Source organism: Cryptomeria japonica, chromosome 9 (assembly GCF_030272615.1).
Source record: "Cryptomeria japonica chromosome 9, Sugi_1.0, whole genome shotgun sequence".
In the NCBI taxonomy this organism is placed as follows: Eukaryota; Viridiplantae; Streptophyta; class Pinopsida; order Cupressales; family Cupressaceae; genus Cryptomeria; species Cryptomeria japonica.
In genome coordinates this window covers 16,446,029-16,467,870 of record NC_081413.1, presented here as the reverse complement: position 1 = coordinate 16,467,870, position 21,842 = coordinate 16,446,029, and the positions used below count along the sequence as shown (strand labels likewise).

Genomic DNA, 21,842 nt, shown 5'->3' with positions numbered 1-21,842 from the left:
GTAAGTCCCCCTTGAAATTTCAGCATACACTACCCAAGAAGCTATTCCACTAAAATCGCTTGTTCGCACATATAGACCTTGGAATCAGTAGTGATTTTTCAGGAGAGGATAGAATACCTTCGGGTATCCTATCCTAATGTTTGGTAGATGATAAAACAGACACCAACAGGTAGTAGTTTGAGTCTTTTTCTATTAACCTTTGCATTAGAGAGGTATAGTTGGTTAAGAGGCCAAGAGTCAAGAGGATAGCCCTTGTTGTGAGGGGTGAAATGAAGTGGTGAATGAATAGAGGAGCCCTTTATACCAAGCCTAGTCAACATTGTAGTGTTTATTTCACCATCCAGATGATTTGAACATACTTCAATGAGAGGTGATATTCGGGAGTAAAATTTGACTAAAGTATGCTAAAATTTCCTTTGCTCCAATCTAGGAGCAAATTTTACTTCCATTGCTCCCCTCTAGGAGCGAAATCCCTCTCAGGCCTTCCAAATCACCTAAAACTACCTCTAATCATCATGAGATGTCTTGGTTTCAGCAATGAATGCGATATTGGATCAAAGAAACCTAAAATTGGCTAAGTGCAAGGTCATTTCCATTGCTCCTCTCCAAGAGCAAAATCTACATCCTTTGCTCCTTCTCAAGAGCGAAATCTTCTTCTATTGCCTTCATTTTGGAGCGAAGTGAACTTCTTGAGCACATTTGAGGAAAATGAATGAGTTTTAATGCCTTGACACCATGTTGATCATAGAAGAGGCGAAGTTCATCATGATTTTGTTACAAGCTAGGGTTGTCGTTGCACCAAAAGATCGACCTATCAATGCCCGATACAACCACTAGACTTATAGAATCCACGAGAGGCTGTTAAACCATGTCGTGAATCCCCGCGAGGGACGCTGGCCCACTGCTAACAATCCCCCTCCTAGTGTCACTTGCCACGGCCTGCGTGATTCGAACCTGTGACCAAGCTCTGATACCACTTGTTACAAGCTAGGGTTGTCGTTGCACCAAAAATCGACCTATCAATGCTGATACAACCACTAGACTTATAGAATCCACAGGAGGCTGTTAAACCATGTCGCGAATCCCCGCAAGGGACGCTGGCCCACTGCCAACAAATTTTGACTAAGGAATGGAGGGAAGATGGCAAATTAGGGTCACTTCCATTGCTCCTCTCCAGAAGCAAAATTCACTTCCATTACTCTCCTTTGAGAGCGAATTTCCCTTCCATTGCCCTTAGAGTGGAGCAAAATCACATTCAATGTAGGCATTGAGATCCTTTGGTGCATAGAAACTAAAACCTAAGGCATGATGTGATAAGACCAAGCTAGAGGATGAATTTGAAGATCGTTTCTTTTGCTCCCAATTTGGAGCAGAATCCTCTTCCTTTGCCCCAACTTGAGAGCAAAATTCCTCCTAAGACCTCACATTGAACATGGTTTGATGCATTTGAGTTGAGAAAGTGAGTGTAGGTGAGCGGAAATGAGTTAAGTGTCAACTTGGAGACTACTTCCTTTGCTCCTCATTAGGAACGAAATTGCCTTCCTTTGCTTGAGTCTAGGAGCGAAATTGCTTATAGAGCCTTCCTCTAAGTTTATTTGATGCCTCCACTTGCATAGATTGCAAAACACCCTAGTTTTAGTCGATGAAGGGCAAAATTTGATTCAGTATGTGATCATTTCCTTTGCTCCTCTCTTGGAGCGAAAATGCCTTCCTTTGCTCCTCATTAGGAGCGAAAATGCCTTCCTTTGCTTGAGATTGGAAGCGAAATTGATCTCAAACCTTCTTCAAGGATGGATTGACTCCTTCAAGTGCATAAATGGCGAAGTACTCAAATATGAAGTGATGAAAAGGCAAGTTTGAAACCATTTCCTTTGCTCCCTGAGAGAAGCGAAATTTAATTCCTTTGCTCCTTCTCAGGAGCGAAATTCGCTTCCTTTGCTCTTGGTTGAGAGCGAAATTGATTCTAGAGCCTCCTTTGGGGTCAATTTGACATGTTTTCATGTATGGGTGGCTAAAAAATAAAGGTTTAAGTCAGTGAAATGAAGGAAAGTGAATGATATTAAGCTAAGTGTCCAACTTGCAAGTACTTCCTTTGCCCCATGATTGGAGCAAAATATACTTCCATTGCTCCTCATTAGGAGCGAATTTCACTTCTATTGCTTCAATCTTGAAACAAAATCATCTTCAAGACATTTGGTGGAAGAAATTTGACAAAGCTTGCATATGAAGAGATGAGTTGATGAATGGAGAGCAAAAATTTGACTAAGTACCAAAACATTTCCGTTGCTCTTCTCTAGGAGCGAAAACTACTTCCTTTGCCTCCCTTTGAGAGTAAAAAGCTCTTCCTTTGCCCTTAGATAGGAGCGAAATTGATTCCAATGCTCTTCTTCAGGTTATTTGGACACATTTTCACACATGAAGGGTAGAACTTAAGTTTTGAATTGATAGAATGAAGAGAGAGGTTGAAATTTTAGCTAAGTATCCAAAAATTTCCATTGCTCCTTGTTAGGAGCGAATTCTACTTCCATTGCCCTTCTTTGAGAGCGAAAATCATCCCAAGGTAATTTTGATGACAATTTTGAGCATTCATAGGGGAGAGATGATGATCTTGAGGTATAAGAGGGCAAGATTGGTGAAATTTAGCTAAAAGGAGTGAGTTTATTACAATTTCCATTGCCTTGATGTTGAAGCGAATATCACTTCCTTTGCCACTTTGGAGGAGCGAATTTCCCTTTTGCTCATTGAAAGAGATGCATATGCCAAAATTTGCTACGTGCTGAAAATTTTCCATTGCTCCCATTTTGGAGCAAATTCTACTTCCTTTTCTCCCAAAGAGGAGCGAAATTACCTACCTTTGCTCCTTCATGAGAGTGAATCCACTTCTAAGACACTCATTGAGAGCAATTTGATGGTTTTTGCACATAAAGACTAAAAACCTCAAGGAATGAATTAAATACAAGAGATCAATTGATGAAGAGGTGAAGGAATTGCTCCAACTTCCATTGCCTATCTATAGGAGTGCCCTTCTCTCTAAATGCGCTCACCAAACCTGCAACACATAGAAAATCAAAGATTATATCAAATTAAGAGGTTGCATATTTTAAATCATATATGCTTAATACCATCCTTGTTTATTTTGCAGGTGACAACATCAAGAACAATTCAAAAGAAGGGAAGAAGATTCAAGACATTGCAAAGGGGAAAAGACTTCAAACATATCAATCAAGATCAACACGAGGAAGTCAAGACCTTGAAGCATGGAGGAGACAACTTATTTGACAAAGAAATATTTTATAATCTTGAATTCCCTCCAGGAATCCAAGAATCAAAGTTAGTACATAGAGGAGTCAACCCAAGCCAGGTGCACCATTAGTCAAGTGTATCATGAGCAAGGGAGGATCAACCAAGGTCATCACACAATCTATATCAAGCATGATCAAGGCAGCAGATAGTTTTAGAAGAGTTAATCAAGGTTAGAGGATCATCATCATCACTACTGAAGCTAGATAATGTCGAGTATCAAGAGATATTACTCAATACTCATTCATGATGATCTGCCAAGCCTACAAGCAAAATGAGATGGCGTCCTAGTCATCATCCCAGTCACCACTCACCAATCAGAGAAGTTCCATCTCAGCATGTCCAGATTCAATGAACCAAGCTCACACATGGGGGCCCAAACTTTGAGGCACCTACCCCCATTGTCTATTGGTTGATAATTCTAAAGAGGACATGTGTCCAAATGTTGTAATTATCTTATTGGCCATAATAGAGTTTGTTGTAACAAACCCTAATTAGGGTTCATTGTAAAATCTCAGCCATTGATCTCAAATCAATCCAAGCCATTCATTGTAATGAGCTCTCAATATAAAGCTCAAGCTCTTCATTTGTAAGGGTTAATAGAAGGATAGTAAATAGAAGAATAGAATAGAGAATAGTTCAATAGTAGATAGCAATTAGAGTAGAAGTTAGATTAGGAGAATGCAAAGATTGTTGCTAAAGTCTTTTTGTAAATGAGATATTTTTTTCATTGAAGTCAAGGTGAAATGTATTATTTCAACCATAGTTTTAAAACTCGTGGACTCGCCATGGACTTGCGAGTACGTGGGGGCCACGAGTCGACTCGCCAAGGACTCGCGAGGCGAGTCCTGGCGAGTCCATTTGAAAGACTCGCGAGTCTTTTGCACAAACTCGCGAGTCTTTCAGATGGACTCGTGCAACCCAGAAAAACCATCAGGCAAGCTTTAAAAATGAGTTTTTTTTCGTTTTTTTTGCCTTCATTTGGCGTAACTCCCCCCCTTTTTGACTTTTTTGGGGGTTAAGGGGTAACCCTAATTGGACGTGGGCCAATAGAAAAATAACACCCGACGCCTTTATAAAATAATAAAAGTTAGAGACCCTAATTAGGGGCGCAAGGGGCGTTGCCCCTTGACCCCAACTTGGGGGCACTGCCCCCAAACCCCCGTCAAAAAATATAGGGGGAAACTGCGCTGATGGAAGTAGGGAAAATTTAACCTCTGAGTCTGATTAGGTTCCATATAACAACATAATTAGCATTGAAGAAATCTTGGTATTATACATTTTAGAGTTGAAAGTTTGAAACTATGAGTATGAATGATGAAATTTCAAATATTGTGCGTTTGTTGATCATATGACATGTGTAATGTTTCAATTATGGCTCTTGTGTTCTCTAAATGCATTAAATTCTTTATGTTTTTTTGTAAAACTACGGGTTTTTTTTTGCCGAGTCTTTCGCGAGTCTTTCACGAGTTCGAGTCCGAGTCCAAATTTTTGGTTTGCCGAGTCCGTGGCGAGTCCGAGATTTTCAACTATGATTTTCAACAAGTCTCATGGTTTCTACTTCTCATTTGCTTTCATGTTGATTAGATTGAAAGGACAAATCTGTTGAATGCAATTGCGTGGAATCTGTTTAGCCCATACCACTAGCCTCTTGTTGATTGTAAGTGTGCCTTCTGTGGTCAACTGGAACGATATGTGCTTAAACTTCAAATTGTTATATATCCATTGTTTATGCATTAACTTGAATGATAATCAATGTTTGATGATAAGGATTTGAACATCTTTGAATTATCCCTTAGAAGATTGCATTGAGCTTGTGTCAAATTGTTCAGTTTGATGGTGAGACCTCGCCCAGTAGGATTCCATTGAATCATTCACCCATTTTCTTACATTCTTAGGATTAGAATAGGCTTCCTAAACCCTTTCCTTTTGCCCTTTCTTTCAACTCGAGCTAGTATAGGAGAGAAAGCATCACAAGAATGTAACATTACATGATCAAGTTCCAGCAATTCAGGCATTCATGTACAACGTAAGTGCCCTTGTGATACCAACAATCACAACGACAAACTGTGCTTATCCACGCGTCGTGACCTAACATACAAGAACCTTGGAGTTATCTCAAGTGATCCTCAAGCGAATCTTCAACATTTAAGAGACTTTGTTCAAGAGAGGATAAGATACTTTTGGGTATTTTATTTTGTGTTTGCATGTGCATAAAAAACACATCAACAAAACCCTAGATGGTTGAAGCTCAAAAATGATGCAAAATCTGCAAATATGCTTAATGATGAACCCTAGGTGGATTCACCTCTCAATGTGGAGTTGGGTTTTCGTCCAATCCACTGATTTCCAAGGGTTTTTGTCCTCAGATATTCTATAAATGAAAGCCAAAGCTCTCAAGCTTCTCAAAGAAAATAAATATGTCAAGTATATTTCAAATGAGCTTCCAAGTGCCTTTTTTATAATGCTTTTATCCCAACGCCATAATTAGGCATTTGCACATTTTAAATTAATAATAAAGTCACCTTATGACTCCCTTGGCACCCAAAAGATAATCACTTCATTAATATTTTAAATCAATATCTTATAACTCCCATAGTGCCAATATTAAAACTTTATATTATATTACATAACGTTAGTTAAAAATTTAATTGAACTTTAGCATTTAACATTATTTAAAATAATAACTCTAAACATCATTAATCGTCAATATATCTTCAATTTAAACAATCACTGGCTATACAAATCCGGAAACTGAAGATACTACATGTTGAAGTTGAGGGGGGACCGAACTATGACTAGCTATCAGAAATAGCAGCTACTATAAAATATAAATAGTAACTGCTAAAAAATATTAAGTTAGCCCAAACTCCCAACTGACCAAACAGTGTCAAAACTAACACTTTCTAAAAATAGTAAATCTCAAACGAATTGTCCAAAATTACTCCAAAGTGTTGTTCAACTACAATACATCTTTTGAGCTCATTAGTAGCATCAAAACCCCCCTCTGAACTGGCTGACACAAACCTTGAAAGACAATACCAGCCACTCTGCAAGAGGACATGAAAGTGGGGACATTACATAAAGTTAACAAAAATCTATAGCTATTCCTGAAATAATAATGGATTGATATTCGTTAATTACAAAGGAGATTCGATCTCATTAGAGAAATACAAGACAAAATATAATAGAAACACGAAAGAAACATTCTAAAATGAAACGCTACGGAAAAGGAAATCACGTAAATGACCATTAAATACAATAATAATAATAATTACTTTAATACCCTCCCTTGATGGTCATTGTAGGAACTACCCTATAGAAGACTAGACAAAATCTGCAGGTCATTTGGCGACATGAGCTTTCTGTTGAGATCCTCCCTGGTTCTGCAGAACTTCTAGATACGACCGAGATAACCACAATCCTTCCAACCTAATGTTGGTCAACGACGCCATCCCTCCTTATAGCCAATGACAGCGAGATCAGCTTCTCAAACTAAAACCACGATTTTGAGGAAAAATCGTCAAACCCTCCATTGCTTTAGAAAAACAGCCACATTTTTTTCAAAAAATCATCAAATACTTTTGCAAATGAACACTTTAGCCCCAGCAACTCTAGGTGTGACCCAAAACAACTGGAAGAAACCACAATTTTTGTGGAAAAAAACATCAAACCCTTGATGCAGTGTTGAGATCAAACATGATTTTGAGAAAAAATCAGTAAAAAAACCTTCATTTTGTTTCATCAAAAATGGAAAACACTTACGGCCATGTTTTTTAAGAAAATCATGCAAAACCCTCCCTGATTTTTAGGAAAAAATCAAAAAACCCATCCATGATTTTTTGTGGGAAAAATCAAAAAACCCTCTAGTAGAGAAAATATCCATGATTTTTGTGTGAAAATAATTGTGCAAAAAATAAAAAACCCATGACTAAAATTTTTATTTTTTTTTTAAAAATCGACAAAAAACTTTAGAGATTTTTCACAGGGAAAACTCAAAATCCCATCATTCCAAAACCTTAGTTGCGTGCAAACACAGACCCACGAACAAAATAAAAATAACTTTGCACGATGAAGAAACCCATGCTGCAAAAAACAAGAATCCACAGCCAAAAAAAAAACCCTAAGTTGTGCAAAAACAATCATGCAAAACGCCAAAAAAAAGTTTGAAATCCTAGGGCACAAGAAATCCTAATCATAGGTTTGCAACACTCAGATCCATGGCAAAGAATAAAACAGCAACCAACGCACCCAAAAAACAAAGAATTTCACGTCGCAAAAAAACACAGAACGGCTTGAGAGCAGACATGGGTCATGGACTTGCAAAGGCCAGAAAACACATTGGCATGGGAAAAAAATTGTGAAAAAAAGTCACAACGCAACTTGTAGAGCCTTCATCACGAATGCAAAAGCCTATGTCAACACGACAAACAAACCCTCATCTGCCACCAAAACAATGTCACAAGTTTTGGTTTGATCCGAGCAAAAACCCTCGCGTTGTTGAAAAGGAAGAAACCCACTCGATTTCTCACCCACAGGGCCACAAATTTTACAATAAGAAACCTTGAATCTCATAGATAAAACAAATCTGCAATTTCTCCAAAAAAAGAACTCCAGGATTTCAAGAAAAAAAAACCTTGATTTTCCTTTGAAATAGACTCATGCTCCAAAAAGAGGCTTTGATTTTTATTAAAAAATCAAACAAAAACTTCTGCTAAAATTTTCACAGAATTTCCAAGAAAAAACTGCGAATTTCATAAACTAGACCCTCCCGTGAGGGAATTAGGCCTAGACCAACTCTGATACCATGAAATAATAATAGATTGATATTCGTTAATAACAAAGGAGATTAAATCTCCTTAAATAGAGAAATATAAGACAAACTAGAATAGAAACATGAAAGAAACATTCTAAAATGAAACTAACTATGAAAAAGGAAATTACCTAAATGACCATTAAATATAGTAATAATAATTACTTTAATAAGTCCAGATTAAGCATGTGAACTCAATGTTGAGAGATTTATCATGATGGGGACAAAATTAACAGTATCCAAAATATCCTAGTGAGATAGAGGATATGAGTACAGTTCCCTATGTTACAAGCTAGGGTTGTCGTAGCCCAAAAGATCGACCTATCAATGCCTGATACAACCACTAGACTTATAGAATCCACAGGAGGTTGTTAAACCATGTCGAGAACCCCCACGAGGGACATTGGCCCACTGCCAACAATCCCCCTCCCAGCGTCACTCGTCGTGGCCCGCGTGATTCAAACCTGTGACCAAGCTCTGATGCCACTTGTTACAAGCTAGGGTTGCCATTGAGCCAAAAGATCGACCTATCAATGCCCAATAGAACCACTAGACTTATGGAATTCACAGGAAGTTGTTAAACCATGTCGCGAATCCCCGCGAGGGACGCTGGCCCACTGCCAACACCCTATGCTAGTGTTTTTGTTACTTTGATCTATGTTATGCTCTCTACAAGACCAAACATTGTCCAAGTAATAAAAGTCCTTAGTTGTTTTGTGGCTAAACTTGGAAAAGCACATGCGATACAATGAAGAGGGTCTTTAGATATTTGCGGGGTACTTCGAGTATTATTTATGTTATATCATGGTTATCTTACAAGGATCCAACATTCGATATGTATTCATGGATAAGTGGATTCAAATTGGACTAGTGATATTAACAAAAAAAGATCCACCAAGGATATATTTTCACAATGTTTGGTGGTGCCATTAGTTGGATGAAGAAGTGGCGATCTCTGGTTGCTTTGTCAATTACAAAAGTAGAGTATATGATAGCTACTCATGCTTGTAAAGAAGCCTTTTGGCTTAATAGATTGTGTTATAATGTTGGGCTACATTTAGATACAATCACAATTCTATGTGGTAATTGGAGTACCATATGTCTGACAAAGAACCTGACTTTCCATGATAGGAAAAGTATATTGATGTCCAGACCCATTTTTTTGTGACATGGTAGAGGATGGGAGGGTTATGTTGGAGAAGGTTGACACTTTGACATATGTTGCAAATTCCTTGTCAAAGCATATGAGCACATAGAAATTCAAGTGGAGCAATAAGTCTATGAACCCTTCAGATTTCATGTTGGTGGGTTTCCTTTTTCTCTTGCAAGATGTTCGACAAGTGACTATTGGGAAAGGTGTCTCAACCTTGTAGTTCTAATGTATTTTGTATGCACTCACTATTTCGTCTTGTATTGATTTTGTCTTCCTGTGGGAAAGTTGGTGTCCCCTTAGAAGTTTACTAGACTTCATCTTTTAGCGAGTTTTGTCCTCACCTAAGGAGATAGTGTAACGTCCCCTTCCTTGTGATGTTGCATTCAGTGGTCCATTCGTCTATTCCGGAGACCCATAGTCTATATGGAAAGATGAATTAAGGGTTCCCATGTTCCTTGGAGTTCCGACCAGACTTGTCAGGGGTGGAATGTGAACTTACTATTTTTAGTAAGTTAGGGTTTGGCTGTCAGGATGGTACAAAGTTGCTAAGCTTGCTAAGCTTTTTCTCTAGTTGCGAAGATAACGATTTTTGGAGCATTATTTCATGACTTACTATTTTTAGTAAGTAGCAGTTTGGGGCATTCTATTTTTGGCAGTCCTGGATTTGGTCCTGTCCCAGCACAATTCAGTGATCCTCATTGTTCAGCCTCATCTAGATTTCGTTAATAATCAGTACTGGAACTATAAGCAATTTAATTAAATATTATTCCTTATCCTAAGGTTATTATTTAATTATTTTATCTTATTGATGTTATGGGAAATTGTGCGAAATATAATATTTTTCCTAAGTCATGTCTGGGCGATTTATTTGGAGATTAAAACGAGACTTCATTCTTTATATTTTAAAAAGTTTATAATGTTAAAAATCGTGGCCCCTCCTTGGCGTGATTTTGACTTAGGAAAGTGGGTGCCACTTTGGGTCCACCATGAAATGAAATGCAATTGGAATGAGGCGAAATTGGGAGGCAGTTTCATTTGAATTTCAGATTGGAAAAGCTATATAAACAAAGGTTGGGCTCCTCATTTGGGTATCCAAAAAAAATATATCGTTATGCTGTCAGAATGACTCCAGACATTCTTCGAGGGTGAATACCTCCTAGATCCTTCCTTTCGGTTTCGAGTGTGAGACATCACTCCTAGTTGTGGTGCGTAGTTGTGAGCTCTTTCATGATTTTGGGTGTGTTGGTGAAGTTTTGTGTGCTGCTGGTTTTTTGGTGTTGCTGGTGTGTGCCGGCTGAAAGTGTATTTTGCTCATAGCTGCCTGTGTGTTGAATGCATCATTCTGGGTGAGGGCTCGTTGGAAGCGTATCGGAGAGATGATAAGTCTCCTATATTGGCATGGCATTTGGAGAAATCTCCAATTTTTGGTTGCAAATCGAACTATTCAGCAAAAACACCATTTCCAGAATTGCATTGGGATGTGTGCCTTGCTGTTGGTGCTCTTCAGTTGCAGTTTCGAGGTATTGTTTTGTTTTCTTATGTCATACGCTTCATTTGCTTCTGATTTGGCATGATTCTATGGGGTTTTGAGTGAGTTACAAGCAAATTAGTGGGTTTCGGGATGGCTGGTTCTGTGTTTTCCTTGAATTTGATTTCAGAACAGCAAGTAGTATTATTGGTTAGAATGTGTTAGCGAATTCATAAGATATGTACTTCACTCTATCTCCTTTCACATTTCTATCATTGTAAGAATTGCTTCAGTAGTACTGACCAATTCATTCTATGTTGTATTTCCCGCTGAACAAGTGGAAGAGGATGGCTTAGCCGCATGTATGTTTGTAATTCAGTTTTGTCCTCCCACTGAGTAAGTGGTTGAGTGATATTGTCCTCCCGCTGAGATATGCGATTGGGTGATAGTTTCATTTAAAAGTCCTCCCGCTGCATAAGCGGTAGAGTGATTTGGTTCTATTATGCTTTGTTGCCTTGGCTGGTTTACCGCCAAGTTTGGGTTCTTCATCCCGCTGAAAAGTGGAAGGGGCTGGCTTGCTGCCCAGTTTTGTAATTGCATTGTAATTTCCAGCGGATTAGAAAGCTAACGAACCCCTTGTCACCGTATGCTCTCACCTTCCCACATTGGGCTCTTGGTGATCAGAAAGTGGAAGGGTTACCTTTCAGCAGCATTTGGTTTTCATTTCCTAACCATAACAAGTGTTGTGTTGAATGTAATTGTGGAAAAAATTCAAAAAAATAAGAGGGAATTTTATAGATAGGCATCCCACATTGGGGTGGCATGTTTTGGCAATGTGTCAAGAACTTGTGGTGTGTGTGAGGTCATTATGAAGGGACTTACATATGACAAATTCTATGAGGTGTAAAAGCATGTGACGAGGAGGCTACATTGGATTCTTGACTAGCATTATCACAAGTATGGACACTTGTCATGGAGCATCTTTTGAATACTTGAATGAAGACAAATTGGGGCACCCAAGTTTGTGTGGTCAAATATGACAAATTATGACAATGTAAGAGGTGTAAGAAATATGCCAAAAAAGTTAGGAAGACCAAGACCAAGGAGGGCCATTGGAATTGGAACCCATGCATTTGGGTGCCATACCTCTCATAAATTTGCAAATGGTTTTCCCAAAGCATCTGTGGTTTCTAGTTTGAAATCTTGCCTATTCATTTGGTGCTTGGAGTTGTAGTTTGTATGGTTCATTTGCAAGTATCATTATGCTATTGAAATCATTCTAGATTTGACTATTGGTAATATTCCATGTGAAGGCTTGCTCTACGAGTTTATTGTGATCCATTGATTTACTAAATAATACGTTGGGTTGCTTTCGAGAGTGGATTTTTTCTCTTGAAAGGGTTTTCCCCACATACGCCTTGTTATTTATTTTAAATTCATGTGTTTCTACTTTCTATTATCGTAAAGAGTAAAATTTACACATTACTCTTCTTGTAAGATTGGTGTAGGAAGTGTTTTCATTCACCTTGCTTTCTTTCATTTCCAATATGTGCCATGACCCTAGCTATAACACAATCCCTGTTCCAATTAAATAAATTCAGAAAATTGTCTTATCCCATAAGACTCCACAATTTTTTGAGTCTCTGCCTACTAAGACACTCAATCCATTAATCACAATACTGAAGGGAGGAACAAGGTAAGAAATGCAATCGGTTTCCTTACATTTGATCGAACAAATATCTTCCTTGCAATTGGCGATGTGTAAGAGGAATAAACTAAAAACAAACAAATAAAACGACGACCCCTGGAAGAGGCAAGGGACAGCATGAAAGGACATAGCCTTCGGAAGGACATCCTTTGCTAAGAGGGATGACTCCACATCTCCACTTCAAGCTATACACAATGATTCTGCATTTGAGAGGAAGGCATCAATCGATCAAGGACAAAAACAAGTGGTTTCAGAATTAATAAAAAGAGTCAGCAGACTTATATATCTTCAAGTATTTGGTATGATGCATAAGGAATAGAATTCTGATCTGGATATCTCGTCTTACAAATAATAATATATAATGATAAAAATATATATATGTGTGTGTATATATATATATATATTTGCTATTATGACATTGTGCATCATAAATTTAGTGAAGATTCCTTAATCCTTTATCCGACAAACTATCTCATAATGGAAGGGAGAATGAAACACATAATAAAGAATGCAGCACTGAGTTCCATCAGGTACACCAATCCAAAGTGGGGCCGGGAGGCCAAATGGCAGGTGCCATTCCGTGCTCTTGGGCTTGATGGAAAGGGATAGGCTCAAGGCACCGCCTTATGTGATCTCCCAAGGTACTCCATAATGTAGATGGGTTCTTAGGGGAAGTCTTATTGAATCCCATATACAAGTTAGGTAATTTACAATGGTGGTTAGGAATCCCTTTGACAAACTGTTGATTATATGCTTTCCAATGTTTCAAGGATATTGGAATGATAACTAACTTGGTTGCAGGCCTTAAATCAAGGCATCTAAGTTGGCAAATCACATTTCATTAATATACTTCATATCACATTTGGTGATTCTAGGGCAAAATAAAGGAACATTACAATATGTAAGTATACTCTTTAGTTCCCATCTCATCATTGTTTTATCCATAGTTGAAAAACTTGAACTCGACAATAACTTAGCAGGCCCAAAAAATTTCAAAACTCAAGACTCAGTAAAACTCAGCAATTTTATCAAACATTTTATATACACAAATGTTTAAATATATTCTTCAAAGACACACATATTACTAAATTTGTTGAGCATATTACTAATTTCCATCATATATAAATCAAAATTAGAATTTAATACATACCATAGACCATAAAACAAGTTCAACTCTAAATGAGCTATAATTCCACTTCCACTAGCCATGTCATATGTAGAAGTTGCCTCATCTAAAGAGATTTTTGGCAAGTTGTGCAATAAAACGTCTAAGTAGGTACACTCAAGAGTTATATCCCAATTCCCCGTCACCCCCTCATTGTAATCAAGTTTTTTATTTGACAGATTCCAATAATTAATAGGGATTTGGAAGAGGAGACCCCAATGAGGTTGAGGATAGTACCCCACATGGGGGTCTAGGAGCAATGCCCCCAATGGGGTCAAGGTGCAATGCCCCTCGTGAGGTTTGGAGGCAGAAATGAGGGCAAACTCCCCGTCGCAATACAGGGTGGGGTCAAGGGGTGGAGCCCCTGCCACCAAGCCCAAATTAAGGCCTTTGAAACCTTTACCACCAACAAAAATCAATTTTTTTTAATTGCAAGAAAAAAATATATATATGAATTTGGACCAGTTGTTACACAAAACTCGTAAACTTTTGCATTTACTAGTGAGTTTTACAGGAAAAATTGCCGCAAGTTTTTGGGCAAGTAACTTGCCTGGCATTTTGACTCAGGAGTCACGAGTTTGGCGGGTTTTTGGCGAGTTTTTGTAACATTGGCTTTATCTACAAGCGGGACTTATCAAAACATGTGGCATGAAGGAAATCATTTTTTCCTTTATAAAGTTCATGATATATTTCACTTGAGAAGGAAATGTTTTCATCATTTTTCTCATCCTTCTCTATTTTTAACTTCATTAGGTTTTACTATTCTGTCATGGAGTTACTTTTTTTCCCATATGCAAACAAATGAGAGATGATAATTTGTAGTTCAATCACAAAATCCAAATGCAAAGAGTCTTCTTCATATCGAGCAATTGGCAAAGGAGGCAATTAAGGATATTTTGGATCATGGAGTTCGGCAAGAGAAGCTGGGTGAAATCTAAAATAACCTCTTTTTTCCTCCTATTTTCTGCTACTAGTCCAAAATAAGCTTGTGGTTATGTAAATTGTGGCTTGTTTTGTTTGAGCTGAACTTGGATGAGGTCTAGATGAAGCAATTAGGATAGACTAGTACTTTTCCAAGATTTCATGGTTTTTGGAGATGCTACTAAGGACTTCCTAATTTATGAATAATGGTTTAGCTGTCACCTTTCTGCTGGTGCATACCCCAGTAGCACAATACAGTTTTTCATGTTCTTGTAAAGCAATCAGAGTTCTTCCTTTCTCCTTTGCAAAAGGAGAGACCACATGGTGGCATAGAAAGCTCTAGCAGGTGGGTGGTATGGCTTTTGTCAATATTGATGATTAGAATCTTCTATTGGATTGTTCTTCCATTTTTTGAATTTTGCCTACTTTAGGGGTATATATATCTTTCCATTATTTACATTCCTGGGAATTAGGGTAGTAAATCGTATCTTGCTGCAGGCTTTTTGAATCTAAACAAAATGCAAAATATTTCTCTGTTTTAATACAAAGGAAGAAGGACCCATAGCCTCACTTATCAAAAAATAATAATAACCCAAATAATAAATATAAGAAGTCCATCAGGTTGTTGTGTTACGGTAAAGGGATGTTTTCTGAAGTGAGTAATCGAGGCTCAAATCTCAACCATGATAGGGTGGCCTACCACCCATCAGATTTTCCATAAATGGGGCACCATGTCAACATGGTTATTAAATGGTGGGCACATTGAAATGCTAAAGCGCCCATCCTTGAAAGGGGATAATTCCAATGCATGCTCAGTGATGTCCCTAATTACCCTTACTAAGAACAGATTGTAGTAAAACAAAAGTCAGATTTGAATATCAAAACACCATACAATATTAAGTATACAAGATTTCAAATTCAATTACAAATAGAATAAGATTTCAAATCCAATTACAAATTTATACCTGCAAAATTGGATTTGGACGGTCGCAGCAATAATACTCAACTGACAGAAATGCATTTCTACCCTTTGTTCCACATACAACTGAAGCTGCCTTTCTGTAATGAACAAGGGTGAAAACATAATTTAGAATTTAAATTTATAATTGTTAATAAAACATAATTTATAATTTAAAATTTAAAATTTTACGGCCTATTACCCAGCAAAAAAAAAAAACATAATTTAAAACTTAAATATCTAATTGCTAACAAAGAACATGAGGTTTCAACAGTCCATGAGAATTGAATGTAAAGCTTCTGTGAAAAATTATATAATGTCAATAGCTAATCTGCACCCTATAACAACACAAAACAAGCCCAAAGGAGAGAAGCCATTTAAATATAAAGTCTCTCTCACATTGTCGTTTTATCTATAAAGCATTAAAGACAATGATCAATTACATTGAATAAAGGACATTTATGGCAGACATATGACAACAGTCTCAGCTAATATTTCATCACTTTTTCCTACTATCTTTCATCAATATTATTGCTATCATACAATTATTCAAGTTATATGCTCTCAATTGTATCATACATGTCATTTACACACCAAACCTCATATTTGGGTGTTCAAACGCGGTAACAATTCTGTCCTTCTAGGTTTCTTCTCTTGCAAAATAATTGCATGGATATAGCACAGGAAAAACATCTCAATGCCCAATCTGATGTACTTTAAATTAGTGATTTTACTTCTCAAATAAATAGCCTGTCTTATTCCTCCTGTACAATCTCAAATCACCAAAAATTATCATCAACATAACCATCCCAACAGAGCAACCTGCATTAATATTGATACTACCATTTCACATAACTTAGGTGTCACAAAAAATTGTAAGAATGTTTCCGGGAAATACAAAAGTGTTTATTACCCTCTTCATGATTGCATTTTAGGGTCTCCTGATGATTTTCTACCAGCCATCCATAAAAAACTGTTTTGATGTAGGCTGAGGTTCTGCTGCTATGAAATTTCACACCTATAAATAATATAATATTCTAGGTGCCTTGACCTAAACTTATCTCCTATTTCAACATCGTACTTCATTCCTGTCTTGTTAACATGTCAATTTCCCCTAGTCAACCGTAGTTCCCTACATGTAGTGAATTTATTATTTAAAAGGAGTCCCTATTGTTCAATGAACATAGGGAACTCATCAAGATAGAATAAGGGTCTAAAGTAGTTGTTGGTGTAAATTATGTCTCATAATTACACTTTACTTAAGTTGACTTAGGATAATACATCTCATAGTAGTTTAGATATGAGACACTTAGGGAAGTGTGCACATAGGGATGATGTATGTAGGAGAAATTCCACCTTTTGTGGTCTTATTTTGTTGTTACATTCCACCTTCAATGGGTGATCCACCTCTTGTGGAATATTTTATTATTTCTCCTACCTACCCTCACCTACCCTTGTTTCTCATTGAGCCACATGTCACGATTTTGTGCTCACATATCCATATGGCCTCGCCTTTATAAGCAGGTTCATTTACATTGTATGTGATAAACAAACATTTCATTCAATCAACTCAGTCGGTTAATGGTATTTTGCATATTGATAGGAATACAGTTTATTCTTGTCATATTTTATTCTCTCTTGTTTGTGCTATCAATTGGACTCTAGATCTTGGCAAATTCTCACATGGTATCAGAGCCATTAGAGTGCCATTGGTTTGCCAATTGAGAGAAATTTGGTGCAATTTGGGGTTTTGCATTTTGGAGCTTTCTATTGCAAGTTATTATTGAAGCTTGTTGGGTCAAATCTGAGGTCACCATTGGATTGAGGAGCTTCGAGAAAGTCAGAATCGCCTCTTGTTTTGTCCAAATCTGACATACGAGGCCAAATCTACAGCCGTTTGAAAGTGGAGATGGTTATTGGTCCCAGTAGCGATCTGCAATTTTGGAGACTTTGGGTAAAATCCGACACTACCATTGTGCTCAAAACACCCAAAAACCCCAAGATCCACTATTCATTTGTCCAAATCAGACATCGTTGCCCCGAAGAAAAAATTCCCCCTTCTTGGCTTGTTGTACAAATGCAGGTACAAGTCCATATTTTTTAATATTTTGTTTTTAAAAAAAAAATCAGAAATTTTTTTTTTAAAATATATAAATTTTGTGTTTTTTAATTTCGTGGCGTTTTATTTGTTTTGTTTTTAAAACAAAAATTAAAATTATTTTTGGCCTTTTATAAGGGCCCACAGGCCCTGCAACCCGTAGACAGCCTGCAGGCCCCCAAGGGCTTTTATTAATTTTGTTTTATTTAAAGTTTTTAAATAATTCATTTTTTAATAATGTTTTTTTTTTAAATTGTTTTAAATTAATTTTTTTAATTAAAATTTGTTTTTTAATAAAGTTTTTTGAAAATTAAAAAAAATATATATATTTATTAAATTATTAATAAAGTTTTCTAAATCAAAAAAATTTTATAAATGTTTGTGTTTTTTAACCTTATTTTTGCATAGGTTTTTTTCAAAATTCAAAACTGAAAAAAAATATATTTTTCTTTATTATGTTTTTCATAAAGTTTTTTTCCATGGGTTTTTAATAAAATGTTTTTATTAAGATTTTTTTAAATCTTTTAAAAACAAAATTTTCATGTAATAAGCAAAATTGGAAACAAAATTTTTTCTTGTCTACCATACATGTTTGCAGCACTTCCAATTGGCAATCAAGGGGGGCTTGGCGGGGGGAGGGGGTCAGTTTGCTCCTTTATATCACTTGGCGACATTCCCAATCGGACGCATCTTCATCTGCAGTATTCTACAAGCCATCTTTCTTTGGTGGCATCATCTTCATGTTTCCATATTTGCACTATATTATTATGTATTCTCTTGCATGTGCTACGTTGTAACGCACTATTATAAAGTGCCACACCTCCTTGTACTTTGTCATTGTTGACCTATTTGATGTAATCCTTTTGTACTTAGATTAGGAATATCCGTGTGAGACTTTTATTTTCTTGTTGAGAAGGTGTTTGGATAGAGTACATCTATCATTGGTGCTCATCCGTTTGTCTCCATCCCTGATCTTTATCATGTTGCACTGAGTGATTCATCGTTATTGACATTGGTACTTGGTTTTGTTACATTTTGACATTCTTGGTGCAACATTGGCTCTCTTTCTTCCTAATGGGGAGGTATTTTCATCAACATCATTGGACCTTATTTGCAGGAGATTTTACATTGAGGGGGGGGGGGGGGCTTTATGGTCTTTCGTCTTCTCTTTTATGGGGGGAATTTTTCCTCACGAGATTTTGTTCTTCTCATTCATCATTGAGAGCATTGTGTGCTTTCATCTCTCTTTTGGGGGGGAGTTTTTTCCCATTGGGTTTTTCTCTCTTTCTCTGTTTGTAATAGATTGCATTGGTTTGCATGCACTTGCAATTGTACAAGGGTACCTAACATGGCCTCATAGCCAGGACCTATCTTTCATTGTTGACTTGAGTCTACACTCCCCTTAGTTGTACTTAACGGGGGGTGTTGGTGTAAATTATGTCTCATAATTACAATTTACTTAAGTTGACTTAGGATAATGCATCCCATAGTAGTTTGGATATGAGACATATAAGGAAGTGTGTGCATAGGGATGATATATGTAGGAGAAATTCCACCTTTTGTGGTCTTATCTTGGTGTTACATTTCACTTTCAGTGGGTGATCCACCTCTTGTGGAATATTTTATTATTTCTCCTACCTACCCTTGTTTCTCATTGAGTCACATGTCATGATTGTGTGTTCACATATCCATATGGCTTTGCCTTTATAAGCAGGCTTATTTACATTGTATGTAATTGTGGGATTTTGCCAGGATCAAGAACTCAATGAAAAATACAAAATAGACAGACAAAATATAAGACAAGAATAAACTGTATTCTCATCAATAGATAAATGATCAATCGTTACATACAAAGAATATGAGCCTACTTATATAGGCAAGGCTATATGGATATGTGAGCACACAAACATGACATGTGGCTCAATGAGAAACAAGGGTAGGTAGGAAATAGGTGTGGTAGGTAGGAGAAACAATAAAATATTCCACATGAGGTGGATCACCCACCGAAGGTGGAATTATCACTCCACAATAAGTGGTTATGATAGAGTAGTAACAAGATCACACCATAAAAGGTGGAAATCTCCTACAACACACTATCCCAATGTGGCACAAACTGTTAATGCATTAGTAGCCTCTGCAAGATAAGACTCTCCTAACTCAGTAATCTCCTATATTTTGTTTACTCATTCATGCTTTATGTTTATCAGACTATAACATTGGTCACAATTATGATATTGATATTGGATTAGATTGACGACCTACTTAACTATGTTAAGCGTCAATCTAAAATGCTATCGGGCTATTAACCCGATAGCATATTAATGTCGATTCATATCGGCATTAATATGCTATCGGGGTATTAACCCGATAGCATATAATGCTAACAACTATTGTTATTGTTTATGTTATATTAATCCATATGCTTTGATACCGATTCATAATCGGGTATGTTTTATATCTGTAACAATTAACAAATGACACCGATTCATGATCGGATATGTTTAAGCACTATTATCATTAACATATGATACCGATCGGATATGATTAAGCACTATTATCATCAGCAATGATACCGATTCATTATCGGGCATGTTATAAGCGTTGTTATCATTAAGGATATCAATTCATTATCGGGTATGTTTGAAGCACCGATTAGTTATGGATTGGTTGTTGTTAGTAGGGGTCACGACCAAGTGACATCTTGGTCGGACATGTCTAAAAGACATGTCCGATCAAGGTGCCACTTGATCGTGGCCACCCTACTATTTATACATCATTCCAATCAAAGGAGATGACATTGAAATCGATACATGTTCATCCTCCTTACCTGCAGTAAAAGAAAGATAGCAATATTAGTGTCATAGGCATAATATCAAATTTAAAATACACCATCCTGCATATAACTTGTCCATTAAATTGGAAATTACAATACATTTACATGGTATCAGAGCCAAGTTGATCGAACTTGAGGCTATTTAATTTCGTGAAACAAATTTAAGAACAAGGTTATATAGTACATCACATTTCTTCAAATGGCCAGTGCTATCAGATTCAAAGACAGACTTGGAGGTGGTGATGATTTTTCAACCTGGAAATTCAGAATTCAAATGATCTTAAAGGAGAACAAAGTGGATTCGTTTGTTCAAACTAAAAATGATCAACCCGAAAATGAACCTGACAAAACAGCATGGACTAAGGGAAATGAAAAGGCAATAAAAATAATAGTTGATGGGTTGAGAAACAACATAATACCCATCATAAGAAAACATCAGACAACCTATAAAATGTTCAAAGCTCTTGAAAGCACATTTGAGATATCAAATGCAAGTCGAACTCTAGCATTAAAACGAGAAATAAATCATATCTCCATGAACAAAGGGGAGACAATCAACGCCTACTTTATGCGGATATCAGTTCTAAAAGATGAACTTGCAACTCTGGACTACGAGATCCAAAGCAAAGAGCTAACACTCATTGCTTTAGATGGGTTGCCTAGTGGATGGAGCACATTCGTCCAAGGCATCAGTGCAAGGTCCAAATATCCCAAATTTGAAAGATAAAGGGATGACTGTCTCCAAGAGGAATCAAGATTGAACAAAATGGGAATGAAACACAAGAATATAGATGAAGACCTGCAAGTTCTAAACACCAACTCCACCAAGCAAAACAAGAAAAGGCAGTTTAGAAAGAGAAAAGGTCGTCAAGGCAAGAACACTTCAAAGAAGGACTTATCTCACATTCAATGTTACAGATATGATCAGTTTGGACACTTCGTTGCAAAATGCCCGGAAAGAACCAAGAAACATGCTACATTTATCAAAGCAGGGAAGACTAAAGGGGAAGATGACTCCAGGAAATACGTATTCTACTCAGCACTCACAAGTCAAGCTTCTAACAAAATCAACTCATGGGTGATTGACAGTGGTTCATCCAGGCACATCACTGGGTTTAGAGAAATACTTGATTCCATGACAGAGGAGAGTGATGAGGACGTAACCATCGGAGATGACTCCACATATCCAGTCAGAGGAGTAGGAACCTGCACCATCAAATTGAAGACAGGCATAACCTTACGGCTTGAAGGAGTACTATATGTCCCCGGCATCAAAAGAAATCTAGTTTCTATATCGGCACTGGAAGATAAAGGATACAGAGTGACATTCATGGACAACAAAGTATTGGCCTGACCAAGGAACTCCTCCATCAAGAAGGCAAAGACCATTGGACAGAGACAGGGCTATTTGTATGAGTTGTGCAC

The 21,842-nt window shown here is 37.1% G+C and overlaps 1 protein-coding gene across 1 annotated transcript in view; it reads right to left on the bottom strand.

The window, feature by feature from the left end:
* The window catches only part of LOC131051151 (probable protein S-acyltransferase 17), a 169,658-nt gene that overhangs the window by 92,623 nt on the left and 55,193 nt on the right, over window positions 1–21,842 (bottom strand). The window contains exon 2 of the mRNA XM_057985534.2: window positions 15,494–15,587. Within this exon, the coding sequence (XP_057841517.2) occupies window positions 15,494–15,587 (94 nt within the window). The remainder of the gene's footprint in view (window positions 1–15,493; window positions 15,588–21,842) is intronic.